General features: G+C 37.1%; 2 protein-coding genes and 1 long non-coding RNA gene across 3 annotated transcripts; 2 read left to right on the plus strand and 1 right to left on the minus strand.

The window, feature by feature from the left end:
• LOC135628587 (ras-related protein RABE1c-like) lies at positions 1-6,163 on the minus strand. Its single transcript, XM_065135332.1, has 9 exons — positions 5,937-6,163; positions 5,682-5,811; positions 1,431-1,503; positions 1,216-1,316; positions 1,038-1,103; positions 849-946; positions 646-708; positions 480-572; positions 1-403 (listed from the first exon to the last, which is right to left on the minus strand). The coding sequence occupies exons 2-9, from the start codon at positions 5,752-5,754 to the stop codon at positions 320-322; spliced, it is 651 nt and encodes a 216-aa protein (XP_064991404.1). The 5' UTR covers positions 5,755-5,811; positions 5,937-6,163; the 3' UTR covers positions 1-319.
• Positions 6,164-16,291: 10,128 nt separating this feature from the next.
• LOC135628576 (uncharacterized) lies at positions 16,292-16,930 on the plus strand. The gene is made up of 2 exons (XR_010492893.1): positions 16,292-16,620; positions 16,703-16,930. It is a non-coding gene; the product is annotated as an uncharacterized LOC135628576 (long non-coding RNA).
• A 2,169-nt stretch (positions 16,931-19,099) lies between these two features.
• On the plus strand, positions 19,100-20,164 carry LOC135629230 (mannose-specific lectin 3-like). The gene has a single exon (XM_065136425.1). It carries the CDS (start codon positions 19,100-19,102, stop codon positions 20,162-20,164), a length of 1,065 nt encoding a protein of 354 aa, XP_064992497.1.
• Positions 20,165-20,242: the final 78 nt, after the last annotated feature.

Genomic DNA, 20,242 nt, shown 5'->3' on the forward strand with positions numbered 1-20,242 from the left:
TGACAAAGCATAGGTATATAACTATGCCAATAAAGTCGAATTAAAAAAGGTTTATCAATCACCATGACATCAATCGTGAGGCCGGATCCTTCCCAAAAAAAAAAATACAAAACAAATAAACGTACATGGGTTTCCCACATCTCAAACAAGAAAAACACATGCTAGCTAAGTTTCAAAGAATGGAAGGATTGAAAATACAAGCTCCATCATCATTATCCTCGAAACACCATTGACCAATAAGTAATTAGTTCCCACGAGATGAAAGATTGAACCCAATTGCCGTTGCTGCCACAACCACCACCATCAGGTAATCATTCCCTCAGGAACCACAGCACGACGATGTTGGTGCAGCAGTGCCATCTGCAGCTGTCTGGTCTGGTTTGTTTATCTTGATGGTCCGATCCTGCAACCAGATGACAGGTTAAATCTTCAAAATTAGAAAGTTGTGATATTTTGACATAGAAAAAGGTTGCTTCTACCTCAGATTTTGAATCAGTTTCTGCAAGTCTCTGCTTGATATCTCTTGCAATTGAAAAGAAGACTTGTTCGACATTAAGGTTCGTCTTTGCACTCTGCAGCATATCAAAGACATTGTTAAAAACTAGCATAAGTAGAGACAGGATAGAAACCAACATAGCCACATACAGTCTCGAAAAACTTAATCCCATATTCATCAGCAAGAGCTTGCCCCTTTGATGTCGGCACAGCCTGAAAAGAACCCAGTTATATAGAAAATGGTTTATAAACTTGGAGCAGAAAAAAGAACACCAGAGGGCAGAGGCAGCAAGGTTTTATGAACTACTGGCCAAACAAATCAACTATCGGACGTTGAACACACAGAAACATACCCTTTTACTTTCATCCATATCAGCCTTGTTACCAACCAAAACTTTGTTTACGCTATCAGAAGCATGCTGTTCAATGTTGCGAATCCAGTTCCTTATGTCTGTATGTTACCACGAATATAGAGAATCTGAATAAGAAAACCAGAAAGTGAACAGGCAAAACTACAGTGAGAACATAAAGAATATTATTACTATTGAAAGAAGATTCATCAGTGACATCATAAACGAGCAAAATGCCCATAGCGCCTCGGTAGTAAGCTGAAAGAATAAAGGAAAATAAGTTATTCATTCAAAGATTTACATAGAAAAGATGGCATGCAATAGAAAAACCCAGGGCAAAGGTCAAGATCAAAAGAAACAAGAAGCCTACCAGTTGTGATAGTTCGAAAGCGTTCCTGTCCAGCAGTGTCCCAAATCTGTAGTTTAATCCTCTTGCCATCCAGTTCAATTGTTCTTATCTTAAAATCAATGCTGCGCAGAGATCAGGTAATTGCCATTGGAACTAGAACAAGCTAATGAGATTGGATTGCAAATCCAATTACAAATAAGCAAATGTAAACTATTGCTCCTTGAAACTGAACTCACCCGATTGTGGTAATAAAACTGGTAGTAAAGGAACCATCTGAGAAACGCAAAAGGAGGCAACTCTTTCCAACACCTAAAGAACACAGCATATCATCTCATGTTGCACATAATCAACTAAAAAAAAAAATTGCATAATTAGGGCATCTAAAGTAGATGGATTTTATTTGTGAAAAGGTTCTCAAAACAAATAATATGTTAACAGCCAAGATCCACTTTGCGAGTTTGCTACATGTGGTAGTGATATCCATTTCTCTATATACAATATGCTTTATCACACTTGCATCAGGTTATAAAAAATTGAAGTAAATGTTATTGTATGTTGATTCACATCACTTACAGAATGAAATCTGTAAGGGAAATGAGAAATTTCACAAAAAAGAAAAAGGAAGAGGAATTAGGGGGAAGAAGATGCATGTTTGTTACACCAACTAATATCCTGTGTATTCACAATGACCCTTATTTATAGGCTACTCATTACCCTCTCCAAATTGGAGTTGCATTACATAAAATTATGGACCTAAATACCCGGTAAAAACTTATTCTACTCTCTTTAAGCTGCTGACCAAGCTCTTCTCTTAAGAGACAGTGATTGGCAGTCCCCTATTGCTGTGCACCCAGGTCTTTGTGTTGTCACCTCCTAGTCTTGCCAAGAGAAGATTTGTCAATGGCACATATAAGACTGACACGGCATCCTGTGCTATTTGGAATGGGGTGGCCATTTCCTTTGTATTAGCCAAATCACTTACCTGATCGAGGGGAAATAGGACTTCAGAAAAGGCCCACTATAGTTCCATTCAGCTGAAACCCGATGGAAATCAGAAATCCACCAACTATTACTGGGTGCAGAACTTCACATAGGCCTTTCCAGCAACTAACAGGTCCCATCATTTCCCAGTCAAAATAGACATCCAAACATACTGTCAGATAACTCTTGATGTGTCTCCAATAAGTGGAACAGCTGGTTTAGTTTTGTTTTAGGTCAAGAGCCCCATAGAAAGGGCTAGCAAAGTCCAGTCATGTTGCCTCAGTATGGCTGATGCCTAATCTCATTTGCTCAGAACTCATGAAATTACTAATAAATCCTATATCTACTATAGAAGGTGATGATTCTTCATAGGAGTTTTCAGTAAGAGTATCATGTGTCAGTGTGAGATTCCATCGAGGCATTCATATTTGTATTTTATAACTTCATAGTTTTTTCAAGATTCATTGCAACGATGGAGTAACCTCATCATCATCAAAATCCATAAGCACCAACTTAGCAAACCCTTGGCGTATCTATTTTAACCTCCATTTCCAACAAAAAGGAGGCAAAATCTTCTTGTTGTTATGGATCAACATGGTCTTTAAATTTTCAAGTTTTTAGATAATTCCAGTAGGACTAGACAAGTCTGAAACTTTTGTATTATAACTAACCCAAACTCAAAGATGGGCCTAGGAGTACTTATTAGCTAGTGGGATATAATTGTTTAAATACTTCTTCAACTACCTATGCGTCCAAGAAAGATCCCAAAAGGGATTGCAAATGGCTAGTGGTTCTGTATGCCTATGAGGGACCCCAGGCCACCCACAAAAGCTCCAATCAACGATTCCAATGAGATTTTTAAGAGCATGTAACTTTTCTAAATTCGGCTTTATCTTCCACTAGCATGCCTACTAAGTGAGAAGACTTAACTCAACAACATAATTTGTCATTCTATTTAGGATTGAATATTCCGCTAGGAACAGCATGGTGGTGCCAGAATTAGTTTTGGAAGATTGTTGACCCTGTGTATGACGAGGGCTATAATCACGGACTTTGATTGGCTTCTGAATTCTAGTAGTGTTGACCACATGCGAGGAACTATCCTTTCCTCAAGTTCATCCGCCTATGTTAATCCCTCAATAGTTTTGCCTTTATCTGTATAAGAGACAGGGCAACAATGAGTTTGCCTTACCAAGGCCTAGATAGTAGCTTGGACCACAGTTTCAACTATTTGGAAAAACCCTAGGCATTATCATCGGATCATGGCTCTCATATTCAACTATGCCCATGTCAATGTCGACTTGTTAGTTGAGCCTGTTGTTGATGAAATGAAGCATCAAAAGATTAAAGTGCATCACCCAATTAACAAATCCTTGAGATTTTGATCTTGAAAATGAATGTTGATAGAGGATAAAGTAGAAGTTTTAAGTTAATATAGATCAATATGATGTAGCAAAATCATCCAGTATAAGAGAAACAAGTATATATACTAAAACAACAAGCAAAAACAAAGATGACTACAAAAGCATTAAATTCCAGGACAATAAATGCTGAGGAAGAAGTTAATTCTGATGAAACAGAAGAAGATATTGAGGGTTCTAAATCAAGTAATGAAGAACATGAGCACAATGATGATGTTGATGATAACATGGACATTAATGATTATTAGAGATTTTGGAGTCTCGGACTAATAAATGTTTTCAATGTCTTTTATTTTATTATTTACACATGGCCTAATTTAATTATGTTTTTTTTTTATTTAATTCACTACAGATCTAGATACATATAATTGATGTTTTAATGGTGATTGTTTATATATGTAACGGCACAAGACTCATTTTCAATTGAAATTCATTTTTCTAATGATTATTTTTATCCTTAACTATATATCCATAATTTTTATGAGATAAATGCATTGATTTGCTCGGGCAAGCGCCTATTCAAGTGACTAGCATCACAAGCAATTTAGAACCTTGGTTCCTTTCAGCACCTAGCACTTTTGATAACATTAATTCTAATGAAAAACGTTGGAGTTCAAGAACAAAGTAAGCCAATTACTTTAAAATTATATTCTAGCGAACATAGACATTATCTACCCCTCATGAGCTGTTTATATATCTTCTATAAATCAAATGAAGCATGTTCAACAATTGTACCAAATATTTACAGTTTCACCCTAGGTTTCGATAACCGAATAAATCGATACCCATATACCAAGTGATGAACTGGCCTGTGACACTTGGTAACATCAAAAAAGTAATAACAAAATAAATATTAAGGGGTGAAAGCTTATATGGTCTAGTGCCCATTCTGGTTAAATTGGTGAATACCAGTTTACACTGATCGAAAAAACAAAAATTTGATTCCGTAAATGGTACTATAAGCAAACAACAAACAATAAATAATATTGGAAATAAATCAGATTAAAATAATAAAATAAGTGTAGAATTAACAAAGACATTATATAATAATTACTAGATAGAATTAATCATAATCAACTATTTGTTAATTTGTACCTAAAAATAGTTAATCAGAATATACCTGTTAGGATGAACTTATTTAGTTTTTGGATAATGTTAAACCAACTGAGCCTATTTTTTTTATCTTGTTCTTTTAGAATAACCTTTGTTACAATTCTAAGCCTTTTTTTTTTTACTTCCTCATAAGTGATTTCAGTGGTCCCGGAGCAAAGCATCACTCCAAGTTCAGGAAGTGAGGACTCTCATGCATGCAGAGGGAGTATCACAATTTCTCATGCTTTTCAAGTAATTCATAAGAGCATCAAATTGTACCAAAATGTATTAAAATCTAGAAGATAAATACCAGAAAGGTTAGGCAAATTAAAAAAGGATAACGTCGAACAAAACTATAGTGATTACCATAAATATTCAATGTTTATTCATGAGGCCACCAAAATATTGTAGCAAACATTGTATCTCCAAATGTTCAGATTGACTAGAGAATGTGCCTTTTAATGCCACTGGAATGTTAATCATTATATTGCATATTCTGATACTAAAACAGAGAGTCTAACATATAGCCTTTGAAGTATGAATGGCAGATTATTGTTGGTAGATCAAAGTTTCAACATCCTGCCGCGATCTAGAACATCAGAGTGTACATGAAACATTTATGACGAAAAGTAAATGAGCTTCAGTCATGTTACATTATGAATCACTAGAAGAAAATAATAGCATTTCAACAGAGAGCCACCGCATTCAAAAACTATCATGATACCATCAGATGCAAACCGAAATCCATGGTCACTATCTAATGCCAAATATCCATATTCCTTATTGCAATACACCAAGGCAAATAAAAATCCTAACAACGGAAATAAAACCTCGGTCATGAATAAACACCCAATTCCCAAATTGACAACAGATAAGTCATTATGTTGCTCCTAACGCATATGCGAAACCCTCGAATTAAAACTACAACAATAACGCCTCACAAACCCATACGAACCGAATCAAACAAATACAAAATAGTGATCAGATCCTTACCGCTGTCACCGATCAGAAGAAGCTTGATGAGGTAATCGTAGTCCGCCCGAGCCCTAGCAGGAGGAGCCGCCATGGCAAATCAAAACGAGCTTCAAGAATCTAGGCGGCCAAAAATCCCAAACCGGATGACCTGATCAAGAACCAGCCTCTTCAGATCCAAGTGAAAATCCAAGAGTATAACCATTTAATACGTAGATCGAAAACGGTACACAAACAAAATTAACATAAGATAGATAAGAATTAAGAAAGACATACCAGATTCGGACAGGAACAAGGAGCACAATAAGATCTATGGAAAATGGATGGAGAGGCGTGGGTCAGGGTCGAAGGGGTTTGGAGAGAGAGAGAGAGAGAGAGAGAGAGAGAGAGAGAGGGTAAGAGATAATTTCGCGATCTCTAGACTTTTATTTCAGAGGGAGAGACGAAAGATGAGTTCGTTCGCAGCGGGAGCGGTACAGACACCGCCCAGTGTGAATAGTATTTTTCATTTTCTGGCAAATAGCCTTATTTTAGGTTCCGGAAACCGTGCAGTTACCGTGAAATGGGGAAGAAATGATTGCTGGCGCACTTTGAAGTCCTTATCAATCCTTACGTGATTTGAATCTTTAATATCCTCTCATATTAATTAAAACTGAGAATATATTTATTATATTATGTGTATTTTTTATTTTTTAATAATATATTAGGTATTATTTCGATAAAATAAAAAATATTATTTTAAAATTATATGAGTGCTCACGAGACCTATAATAATTGGAAGAGGTAAAATATATGTTGGTACGAGAGAAAGATCCCATTTATTTTAAGAAAAATTATAAATATTTTTTTATTTACTAATTAATATAATTATCGTCAAAGATTTATATAGTCAATGACTTTATTATATATATATATATATATATATATATATATAATCTTCTTCTTGATTGAACGGTATGTATATATCTCTGGTGAGCTACACAATAAGCAAGGTGAAGAATGATCACATGGGAATCAAAGCTAGTCCGCAATAAATAATTTAAAATTTATGAAGAAATCCCAATAGAGTTAAATTTGGAACTTCTTCAAACTAATTTCTTTTATAGTAACTTCAAAATAATATTATATATAAACCCTAGCCAAAGATATAATTGTTTTTATTGATTATAAAATACAAATAATTGATTCAAGAGTAGTATAAGACCGTTTTTCATTATTTATGGTTTGATTATGATTATATTGATTTTTGTCACGATAAATATTTCAATTTCTGATGGCCTGTTGGTATGTTTTGGCAGGCCTGCTTAATGGACCTGACGTGGGCCCAGTTACAAATTGGGGTACAGTGGGCCCTAGGCATTGAGACAGAGGTTGGATCAGCAGCAGTTCAACCGGGCGACCACTTGGCGTGAATTCCAGAAAGCTCGGTTGAGGACCAACAACCGCTATGGTGGGTCCAAGTCGGCATAGTGGCGTCGTGGGTGAGCAAACAATTGAAAGTGTCAAAGTAACCCGTTGCAGGTATCGAGTTTATTTGGGTCTGGATTTGAATTTAGGCTCACGTTTTAATATAAATTGTGTCAAGTGATATATATATATATATATATATATATATATATATATATATATATATATATATATATATATAGTCTGCTTTGTGATCAATTTAACATTTATACAAATTATATGATGATATCATCAAGTTGGAATTATTTAAAATTATCAAAAATTTAATAAGTTTAGGTTACAACCCACAACTTATTTTCCTGTAATCTGGTAAAAAAAATTGGAAGTAATCGATCTTCATCAATCATATTATATTTTTAAATATTTTAATTGAAATTTATATATTTAAATATATTAAATTATTATTTAAAAGCTTAAATATCTTTTTATATATATATATATATATATATATATATATATATATATATATATATATATATATATATATGTTGATATGTGTTCTAAATTTTTTTATAGATTCAAAATATTTTATATTAAATTTGAATTTAGTTCTCAAATTTGCCTTTCTGAAATTATCTAATTCTAAAATTCTAAATCAAATTTAATTCATTTGATAAACTAAACCCACAAATCAAATTTAAAAAGATTAAAAAGTAAGAAAAAGGTAGGGATAGGTAAAATTGAAAGATGAGATAACTAACTCATTAATTTCATTAGATCTAAATAATTAGTCTAAAATATTAAATCTTAGATTTGAGTCAATCTAACATTTAATCTATATTTTTTAATATGAGAGTAAACTAAAATATTATATTTTTTTTACTTAAAGATTTGACTCTGGTCTCTTCACGACTTTATCCGTTAGTAGTCATTTCCTATTTAAATCTCTCATCTTGTTTGAATGTTATGATTGAAGTAATTAAAATTTCTTAGCTTGAGCCAGTGACACAAATGACTTAAATTTAACTTAATAATAGTACACTAATCAAATTAAGTCAATATAATTTTAACGTTGAGCCCAGTGTTACAAATTTGTGAAAATTTTTGGGTATTACAAATTTCATCCCATGGATTGCAACAGTGTTCCGTGAAATCCTTTCACAAAAAACATTCTTCCTAATATCCAAGCAATTTTTTTTTTTTTTTAAGATGATGCACACTGTTGATCTCATCATCCAGAAATTTCTACCTATACTCTAACAGTACCAAAACATGGCTTACCGTAATTTCCACTGTAAACTATAAGAAAATAGCATAAGAACATCTCTTACCACGACTAAAGTTAATCGTTAATTGTCATCATATTGTGTGTACTTTAATTGCGTAGTAATTGAAAGAAAACGTAAGTATCACAAAGTGAAGTTATTATCGCAGCAGCAGCTATTGCCACTAATAGCTAGGGAACTTCATTTCATGTAAGTAGCAAAATTTAATGAAAGTTAGTAATAGCTTAAATGCGGAATGAAATAGTTTTATGAGTTGACTTGACTTAGCTTTTCTTTTTGAAACTTGACTTAGCTGTTACAACTTAAATTTTTCCACAAAATATATCATTATTTAGATGATACAGCTGCTCTGTGTAGATGCTTGAACACCTTTTGTAAGTGAAAACAAAAAAAGATATATGAAGTTATAAACTGAATAAATGATGTATTTAGTTTGTTGTATGTGTTTGTTGATGTATTTAGTTTTCTTACAAACTAAAAGGGAAAATATTTACCTCCATTAAGTCTTTCGATCCGATCCCCACCACATCAACAAAAGTCAAATAAAAATATTTAAACATATTTTTTATTATGTAAAATATCATAAATGTATGGGGGCGCTGGTTATAAAAAATAAACTAAAATATGATTATCAAAGTTTATCTATTCTCACTCTTACCCTTCCATAGGTTACTTCCAGATTGATACAATATCAATAAATCCATTCGACATTTGTCTTAGTACAAGCTAGATTATCGTCTAAAGTCATTTAGTCTCTCTTAGATGTAAAATCAATGAAGAGAAATTTGGCTCTTATACTAATTGTTAGGACCGTAAACAACACTAAGAAAAAGGTGAATTAGTGCTTTCGTAAAAATATCAGTTTGAAAATTTCATTAGATAAAGCCCGTGTCGGAAAGCGTTTAAACTTAAAGAGCAAGTGAGAGTAGTAGACAATCAAATCAATAAGTGACAATGAAAATTAGAAAGAAAGTACATACCGAGTTTATAGTGGTTCGGTTGTCGCGACCTACGTCTACTCTTGATTCCTCTTTTGTCAAGATCAATGGCATATGAAAGCATTTCGAAGTATATCAATAGCATATGAAGCATTTCGAAGTATATCAATAGCATATGAAGCATTTCAGAGCATATCAATGGCATATGAAATGTTACGGAGTATATCAATGGCATATGAAGCATTTCGGAGCATATCAATGGCATATGAAATGTTACGGAGTATATCAATAGCATATGAAGTATTTCGGAGCATATCAAGGATGTATAAAAAGTTTCGGAGCATATCAATAACAAACGAAAAATTTCGGAACATATCAATGACGGATGAAATGCTTCGGAAAATATCAATGGCATATGAAGAATTTTGGAGTATATCAATGGTATGTATAGGAAGCATTTCGGAGCATATCAATGGCGGATAAAATATTTCGGAACATATCAATGGTGGATGAAATGCTTCGGAATATATCAATGGCGTATGAAATATTTCATAAAATATCAATGGCGGATGAAATGCTTCAGAATATATCAATGACATATAAAGCATTTCGGAGCATATCAAGGGCGTATGAAATGTTTCGGAACATATCAATGATATATGAAATGTTTCGGAGCATATCAATAACAAATGAAATATTTTGGAGTATATTAATGACATGGGAAGAATTTCGGAGCATATGAATGGCATATGAAACATTTTGGAGCATATCAATAGTGTATGAAATGTTACGGAGCATATCAATAATAAATAAAATATTTCGGAATATATCAATGCTTCGGAATATATCAATAGAATATAAAGTATTTCAAAACATATCAAAGAACAAATACGAAATAGAAGCTCAAAACGTCACATTTGATGTTGCACATATTTCATTCTTATCCAAAGCATATATAGAAGCACATAACCAAAGCTTGGGATATCATATCAAACAGATAGAGGGTGATGTGGGATCCCAAATATAATATGGTCCATTCATTTCTAAATGACTACCAAACATAATATAGAGCATCGTGGGCTCTAAGCACATAGCCTTTACAATTTATGGCAAAGGTCCATATAATCCCTTTACCATTTCTGACAAAGGTCCAAATAATCCCTTTACTATTTCTAGCAAAGGTCTAAATAATCCAGAGTATAAAATGGTATTGTGAATAATAAATTGGGACATATCAGAAACATATACGAAATAATGGAATGTATGTGACTACACGCAACATTATAATACAAACATGAACTTTACATAGTAGATTCAGATATATAAATAATTGAAGGACAAAAGTATACAAGATTTTAAAGCAATAATGTAAAGCTCAACTGAAGTAAGGATTTTAGTTGAAATCAATTTCCAAAGAGATGAAACAAGAATAGGTGAAATCGACCAAAGCTCGATTTTGACAGAATTTGAGAGACACATTTCATGAATTGTTTGGATAATTAATTATGCTCTAATTTGTACAAAATAGAGCTAACAAAGGTTTTATCATGGGTTTCTGAGGTACTGGCGGTACCACCACCTTCACCACTGACAATTGACGGTACCATTGCCTTGTTTGGATGGTACTATCGCTTGACACATGAGAGACCATGTATTAGTGGTATTATCGCCAGTCTGGGCGGTACCACCGCTAGTCTGGGCGGTACCACCGGTTGGCACTGATGGTGCCATTGTCGAGTCTTTTGGAAAACGTACACTTCGTGCATTCTAGCTCATAGGTGGTTGCACTACTAAGGTCTGATAGTGCCACCACTTGACCCAACTCTGGGTTACTGAATGGGTCTCCCATTGGGCCCAACTCAGCCCCAGATTAGGCCCAATGGGGCCGTAATTGAGTGAATAGGGTTACACATGAAACTAACTCAATTTACGATCTAATTACGATAATTAAGACCTAAACAATTACAAGACAAGAAATCTAAGTTGTCTGGTATGTCATTGGTTCATCCGAACTCCCGACGAACTTCCCGCGCGTCGTCCAAACCTTCGGCATATCGCCCGATCCATTGGTATATTGACTTCCGCAACATCCAATCTTAACGCAACGTCCGAATCTCGCTCGATCTCTGGCAACATCCAATCTTAACGCAACATCCAATCTTAACGCAACATCCAATCTTAAGACAAGAAATCTTATCGCAACATCCAAGAAATACTTAGCACAATGTCTAATTCTTCTTGCTTTAATCATTTTATCTTTTTTGATCAAAGTTAGTCGTGCATTACTTTTCGTAAAGCATAGATTAGATCGTAAACTCATCAATTGATTTCATCTTCAAAATCCGGGATTCAATACGAGGTATTTCTAAATTATGTTTATATTTTGACACTAAAAAATCTATGTTATTTGCCTATACAAATATAGATATAGCTAGTAAAATTAATTTTAAAAAGTCTACCTCTAGTTACTCGAGATTAGTTTAAAGGCGGAGCAGTATTATAGTAGTCAAAACTATAAAAAAAAAAGTATTACCTAATCTATTAAAGCTGAGTATATTACTAGTAATTAAAACAGTTGGGACTTGAGCGAGAAAATTTTATTTTATATTGTGATAGTGAAAGCGTTAATTCATCAAAGTAAAAAACTAATGTTAGTTATCATTAGATTTGAGATATATTAGAGACGAAATTATTATATTTTGAGAAAATCCATACTAAATATGATTAAATCATTATTAAAAATAATTTATTGCATATAGAGAGATAGTAGGGATGGAGGCTCTCCGCAGATGGTTGTGAAGGGGAGATTTGTTGGTGATCCCACCCATGACTTAAGTGGTGGGACCCATAGGGATTAATTAAAATATAATCATGATCTTATATGATTATCATAGGAAATAAAAGAATTTTCATCGTGATTCGACTATTGGTTAGTGAAATTGGTTTCGATTGTTATGATTTTTTGATATAGATAATATGCTCTTAGAATTGATCCGTGTAAATTTTGAAGATTGATTCTTATATTTAGTATTTCTCCCTTGGTTTATTGAAGCTCTATGAGTATTTGATTTTTATATAATATTGATATCCTCTGGTAGTTAATCTAGAGAGGGTGATATTATAATATTAATTTTTTTTCTTTCATATTGAAAACTTTTTTCAGATAAATCTTGTTTTATAATTTGTTTAATATTTTATCACTAATCTAATTGATTTATATTATTAGATTATTTGTGACATATTTAGAATTAAATTATATTTTATTTAATTTATATAAAAAAAAGATTTATTATTACTTTCAGATATTCAAAACTCTATATCTATGTTTTTTTTTGTTTTTCCAATAATAAGATGGGAATGTTAGAAAATAAATAGATAAACAAGTTGTAGAAGAAGTTGATTGTTATCAACATATCCCCCTTCCTTTTATACAGGTTAGAAGGGAGAATTTTCCTCAACAGGTTAGAGGATTTCCCAAGTTGACGGCGGACAACTTGATCGCGTACAAAGTGGAAGTCGATAGCAATATGTTTCATGCGGGAGTGGAATACTGGATTAGCGCACAGATAGGTAGCTCCAATATTATTACAATATATTATAGGGGTAGAATCGATATTGAGTTCCTGGAGTAGATTCGTGATCCAATTGAGTTCTGCAGTGGTAGCGGCAATGGCACGGTATTCAGCTTCAGTTGTAGACCGGGCGATTGTCTTTTGCTTCTTAGAACTCCAACTGATTGGATGAGCACCAAGGAAGATAATATACCCCGATGTGGATGTTCTATCATCAAGGTTACCTACCCAATCAGCATCGACAAAGGCATGAAGACGAAGTGGAGAGTGTTTAGGAAAAAAGAGTCCATGATTTAGGGTCCGTTTAAGATATCGTAGAAGTCTCTTGACCACAGACTAGTGTAGAGTAGATGGTTGCTGCATAAACTATGATAATTTGTTGACAGCAAATGAGATATCTGGACGCGTGAGAGCTAAGTATTGTAAAGAGCCAACAACTTGGCGGTATTGAGTGGGTTCCGTAGCAGGACTTCCATAGATTTCCCTAACTGTTGGAGGAAATCTCTCTACTATGTTGAGGAAAATTCTCCCTTCTAACCAGTATAAAAGGAAGGGGGATATGTTAATAACAATCAACTTCTTCTACAACTTGTTTATCTATTTATTTTCTAACATGGTATCAGAGCAGTTCCTCCTTGGCAACAGCAGTATCGTCGTGTGTTAGCCAAGCGGCCACAGTAACACGCTGCCTCAAGCGGAGTCATTGAAGAAACACAAGACATGGATTCAGAGCCAATGCTAACGAGCATCGTCTTGGCTCTGCTCATCCACTCCTTCTCTTCCTTCATCGTCGGTCTTGCTTTTCTTCGCCGGCCTTGCTCCCTCTCCCATTTGCTGCCTACAGCAGACACTCTTCGTCGCCGTCACGCAAGGAGGAAAACATTCTCTCACTGCCTCCTCAATAGCGGTGAACGGTGAACAGCGGTGTCTTCCTCGCTTCCCCGCCAGCAGCAGTCGCAACTACTGCATCTTCCTCTACCGCAGCAACTTTCGCTGCCACTTCCCTCTACACAACGACGCCTCCTTAACGGCGGTGTCCTCCTCCTCAATAGAGACGAACGGCGAACGACGGTGTCTTCCTCGCTCAGTCTTCCTTGCTTAACGACGGCTGCTGCGTCTTCCTCCTTTGTTGTCGCAATCGCTTCCTGGCCAGCAGCAGCCGCAACCGCTGCATCTTCCTTCCTCTACCGCAGCAGATTTCGCTACCGCTTTCCTCTATACATCTAATTGCTGCAGATTTCTCTCACTGCAGTTTCCTTGAGTACCACTGCAGATTTTCATGGCCATTTCCCGGCGAACCATAGCCTTGAGTACCGCTGCAGTTTTCGCGGCCATCTTCCGGTGAACTGCAGCCTCTACAATCTGCTGCAGCAAGCAGAAATCCACAGCAGCGAACCACAGTCTTGACGAGTACCGCTGCAGTTTGTAGCAATCCACAATAGCGAACCACAGTCTTGACGAGTACAGCTACAGTTTGCAGCAATCCATAGCAGCGAACCACAGTCTTGAGTACCGTTGCAATTTTCGCGGCCATCTTCCGGCGAACTGCAGCCTCTACAATCTGCTGCAGCAAGCAGCAATCCACAGCAGCCTCTACATTGTCCGCACGCTTCAAGTACATCTCTAGTCAATTAGCTTATCATAGAGATCTTCAAAAGAGACTGGCGAGTCGCGTGCTCGAATTGCAGCAGCCAATTCCTTGTAGTCGGTGTCGAGACCATTGAGGGTATGAATGACAACCACTTTGTCACATAGGGAATGACCTATCAAGGCTAAGTCATCAATGATAACCTTGATATGTTGTAGATAATCAGAGATAGTACTTCCCTCTTGTTTTGTCACCATAAGCATGGATAGAAGACTGAGCTTGCGAATGATTTGCCAGGGTGGTTTACAATGTAGACCATGCATCGGCAGCTGTCACACATGAAGATATCAAGGGAGCAACAGATCCAGCAACTGAAGCTTGAATAGCTTGGAGGATGAGACGATCTTGACATAGCCATAGTTTGTAAGCTAGATTGGGTACTGGACTGGGATCGTGCGGGGATGTTGAGCATGGCCGGAGGACAACTGAAAGAGCCATCAATGTAACCTAACAAGTCATATCCAAATAAAAGATTAAAAAATTGAGCTCACTAGGACGCATAGTTGCCACCCTTTGATAACTTAAAGGGGATCAGCGTGGCAGCATTGATGGAGATAAACCCTGTAGAAGAACAAGAAGTGTGAGTCCCTACAGGAACTGAAACATCAGAAGAAGTGAACGAAGACTTTTTTTTAGAAGGGATGTAGTGAACCTTGTGTGATACTCGGGTCACACAAGGTGGAGAATGAGGGAGGAGGCTGCTGCTATAGATTGTTGTAGCAGATTGGGCAATCTACAACAGTGCCCAAAGTTGCCGGCAGCTGCTGTGGATTACTGCTTGCTGCAGCAAATTATAGAGGCTGCAGTTCGTCGGAAGATGGCCGCGAAAACTACAATGGTACTCAAGACTGCGGTTTGCTACTGTGGATTGCTGCTTGCTGCAGCAGATTGTAGAGGCTGCAGTTCACCGGAAGATAGCCACGAAAACTGCAGCGGTACTCAAGACTACGGTTCGCTGCTGTGGATTGCTGCTTGCTGCAGTAGATTATAGAGGCTGCAGTTCGCCGGAAGATGGCCGCGAAAACTACAGTAGTACTCAAGACTGCGGTTCGCTGTTGTGGATTGCTGCTTGTTGCAGCAGATTATAGAGGCTGCAGTTCGTTGGAAAATGACCGCGAAAATTACAGCGGTACTCAAGACTGCGGTTCGCCGGGAAATGACCGCGAAAATCTGTAGCGGTACTCAAGGAAACTGCAGTGAGAGAAATCTGCAGCAATTAGATGTATAGAGGAAAGCGACAGCGAAAGCTGTTGCGGTAGAGGAAGGAAGATGCAGCGGTTGTGGATACCATGTTAGAAAATAAATAGATAAACAAATTATAAAAAAAATTGATTGTTATTAACATATCCTCCTTCCTTACCGGTTAGAGGATTTCCCTCGAGAGAGATTTTCTTTAGGAAAATCTCATCTACTTATCAGGGAAGCCAATCGACGTTCGAAGTCTACCATCGAGAACATCCCCCAACATAAATTTGGTTTTATTATATTATTTGTATTGTCGGGCGAGAGCATTGATGACTTTTTGACATAAGAAGCTTCCAATACATTGGACTCCAGAGAGGGCTGCCACATTGCAGTGGCGTAAGGACAAAAGAGTTGGCCAGCGCGGAGGAATGGGGATCTAAAAATTCTGCACCAGGTTCGTCTATCTAGAAGCACGCTGGTCTGCAGAAACGGACGACGTAGAAAGAAACACATCATCCATCACGCAACCATTACAATGACAAGGCGTGGACTAAAATAGTCCGCTGACCATGCATTCGTCTCCCTGATGAGTCATCATACGCACGCCGTGGTTGTTCTAGAATGCAGACGCCGAAGGAGAACAGTGGCCAGATTTGTCCTTCTCCCAATACCGGAGGGTTGGTGTTAGGTAATCGCATCAGGTGCCCACGGTAAGCAGAGGAAAAGGTTGAAATCCCACTATATCAAGTGTTCGTTTCAGGCTGCAGCATACGCAGAAACAGAGCGAGGAGAAGGGAGCGAAAGAGGTTTCCATGGGTGTAGAAAGGTTTCGGTTTGCGGTCGTGCTCATGTTCTTGGTTTCCTTCCATGTCCATGTCTCCAGAAGCACAGAGGCCAGACCACTTCTCATCGCCAAGGAGAACAGTAAGAGCAATAATACAAGAACCCTCTCTTTCTTTCTACCTAAGGATTCTTCTGAGCGTGTTATTTGATTGGAACGATTCAGGGTATGTCCAGGTGTTGCAGTCACTTGGAATCACATGCCGCTGCTGCGATGGCGTGGGAGGTGAATGCCGGAGGAGTTGGGCGTACCCCTGTGCTAAGCTGGAGTGCCACCCTTGCAAGTTCTCGTGAGTTTTGCCTGGGAGCGAGTTCCGTTATGTATGTGTAGGAGCTGGTAGTCTTGTAAATTGTTTCGAGGACTCAAAATATAGCATTGCAAATACTTCTTTTATGTCCAGTAATTGGAAAAAGGATGCTCTGGTAATCTTTCCATTGTTGTGGTTTGCAATGATGTCGAGGATGTATCGAAGCACTGAGTTTGAGGATGGCAGCAGAAGGAAGATTGCGTTCTGAAGGTAAGGCGCTGCGCTGCGCTGCGCTGCTGCTTAAATATTGCCCTTTGAGAGTACATTATTTCAAGATCGACATCATTTCAATGGCTGAATGCGAGAACGAATTGGGAATTTGCATTCTCCACGACAATTGAACAGTCTTAGGATATATATATATATATATATATATATATATATATATATATATATATATATATATATATATATATATATATATATATATATATATATATATATATATATATATATATATATATATATATATATGGGAAGAGAGATTTTCACTTAAGGAGAGATGATTAACAGAATAATCTCATATTTGATTAAACATCATAAGAGTTAGAATTTTATCATGCTATCAAAGTTATGGTTCGTGAAATATATATATATATATATATATATATATATATATATATATATATATATATATATATATATATATATATATATATATATATATATATATATATATATAAGAACTAAAAGAGTTGAATTATAGATTTGACTCAAAATTTAAAGACCTGAACTTTCAGATTGAATTGATATGCAAGCTGACTAGTTTGATTGAGTCATACACTCATAATCAATAAATAAATTTCAAAGAAAGAGGGTCTACTTACTTATCTTGTCATGCCAACACTTGGAGAGCTGCTACAACTGTCATAAAAGTATATTTAGAAGAGGTTCTCGTAAGAAGTGCCCATTATTTATTTATTTATTTATTTATTTATTATTATTATTATTAATATAAGTATCATTCTTCAACATTAAAAACTAAAAACCTAAGATTTCAAACCAAGATAGATTATATATAAAATAAATAATTTGTGGGTGAGTTATGCATCGGATGAAGCTTTAATTTCTTAATATAAAATAAATAAGTCGAATATATATTTTATATAAGGCAATCGTTTTCAACCTCATGAGACAAAGGCGAGCAATCGAGAAGGTCAATGGGAAGCATCATGCTAAAACTATTCTTAGCCGATCCTGAAAAATCAGAACACATGATAAGTTAGTTACTTTATTATTTCCCAAAATAGGAATCTGTATTACAAGCTAAAACTACGCACGAAAAGACAAGTGTGCACAAAGAATCCGACTTTTCTGCAGATCCATAAGAATGTGGAGATAAGTAAGTCCCTTTTGTGTCCGTGGGCCTAATCACAATCGATGCCCAGTCATTTTGATTTAATGATTTGGGCTTAAACTTAATTAATAACGATTTAATGATTTGAACAATATAATTCTCGAGCTAAAATATAATTTTATAAAAACGGATGAAAATATTTTTCTCGTTCGAATTTAGATCGATTTACCAGTATTCTTTTTGGGTATGGAATGTGAAGGCAATAGAAACAAAAATAGAAGCTCTTACTTTATCACAAACACCAATCTTTTTCATATACACAAAAAAAAAACAAATGTTTTGTCACCTAAACTTAGTTATATCAATATTTTTTAAGTGGAGTTATAATGTTTTAGTCTAATAGTGGAGATATGTCCATCTTCCAAATATATATTTTATATAAAATTCTCGTATAAGTAAGTTATTTATAATAATAATAATAATAATAATAATAATAATAATAATAATAATAATAATAATAATAATAATAATTTAGATATGCGAGGAATTAAACTCATTTAATTTCGCCTACAATAAATATTATAAATTAAAAATAATACTGAGTTGCGTCCGTCGGCGGAACCCTTTGCATGGTTTGCAACACACAATAAATTTTGATTCGATGATCATTTATCACCTCATCTGTGTTGAACACTAAACAGCGACTAACCTTTTTGGATCACCCACCGATTACTCCCCCGAGCACACCTTCTTGGTTGTCGTTCGAAGAGGAAGACTAGCCGATCTGATCACACACAGTTGATGACTCGTAGAGCTTGCTTGCGTAGACGCTTCATCGCACGTAACCGTTCCCAACCTGCATCTACATATAGATGGAGAGAGAGAGAGAGAGAGAGAGAGAGAGAGAGAGAGAGAGAGAGTGAGAGTACGTTCCCTAGCGAAGGTGATCAGAGAGAAAATGGGCATCCCCAGTGCGTGCTCTCTTCTTCTCTCCTTCCTCTCCTTGGTCCTCCTCCTCCTCCCGACCCCTTCCACTGCTAACGACAACAACATCTTGCTCACCGGCGACGTCCTGCGACCTGACTGCCAGCTCTCCTTCCTGGACGCGTCCCTCACCATGCGGAGCGACTGCGACCTCGTGTTGTATGCACAATCGGACCCCGTCTTCAGCTCCTCCACGTACGACGAGGGTGCCTTTAACTGCAGCGCCGTCCTCAACCAATACGGCCAAATCGTCATCTCCAACCCCCTCACCGGCCGCGTCCTTTGGGTCTCTGGGGATCCCGGCCCCCAAGGCAAGTACGCCGCCGTCCTCAAGCCCGACGGAAACCTGGGCATCTACGGCCCGCCCATCTGGTCCACGCTTCCAGTCGTCACCGAGGGCCAAGATAACCCCGTGGGAGAGGTGAATTCAGTGACGGCGCCGCTGAAGAACACCTTGTTCTCCACCGAGATCCTCGAAGAGAAAGGCGAGCTGACAACCAGGGATTACACTCTCGCCATGGATGATTCTTGCAGTCTGAACCTGCAGAGAGGAAGTGAGCAATACCTCTGGGTTTCTGGAACGGCAGGCCTCGGTGCTCACTGCTTCCTTAGGCTCAACCGCTTGGGGCAGCTCACCATCAAGGACGACAGGTATAACACCCTGTGGTCGACGGCGCCGTCGTCACAGGGTGAGGGCGAGTACGTGCTTATCCTCCAATACAACGGACAAGCTGCCGTCTACGGGCCTATGTTCTGGGCTGCTGACGCCGAAGACGCCGATGTCACTCGAATCTCTTCTTCGCCAAAGTCTCAGCCGATGTCTCCACAGCCAATGCCTTCACAGCCGGTGTCTCCACAGCCGATGTCTCCACAGCCAATGCCTTCACAGCCGCTGTCTCCGCAGCCGATGCCTTCACAGCCGGTGTCTCCACAGCCGATGTCTCCACAGCCAATGCCTTCACAGCCGCTGTCTCCGCAGCCGATGCCTTCACAGCCGATGTCTCCGCAGCCGATGCCTTCCATGACCATGAATTTTTAGGCCACGTGTAACCACAAGTAATAAACGACGGCATGCGAGTCTCATCTTTGGAACGTATGTAACTTGCGAGACGAGTAA

Source organism: Musa acuminata, chromosome BXJ3-1 (genome assembly GCF_036884655.1).
Source record: "Musa acuminata AAA Group cultivar baxijiao chromosome BXJ3-1, Cavendish_Baxijiao_AAA, whole genome shotgun sequence".
Classification (NCBI taxonomy): Eukaryota; Viridiplantae; Streptophyta; class Magnoliopsida; order Zingiberales; family Musaceae; genus Musa; species Musa acuminata.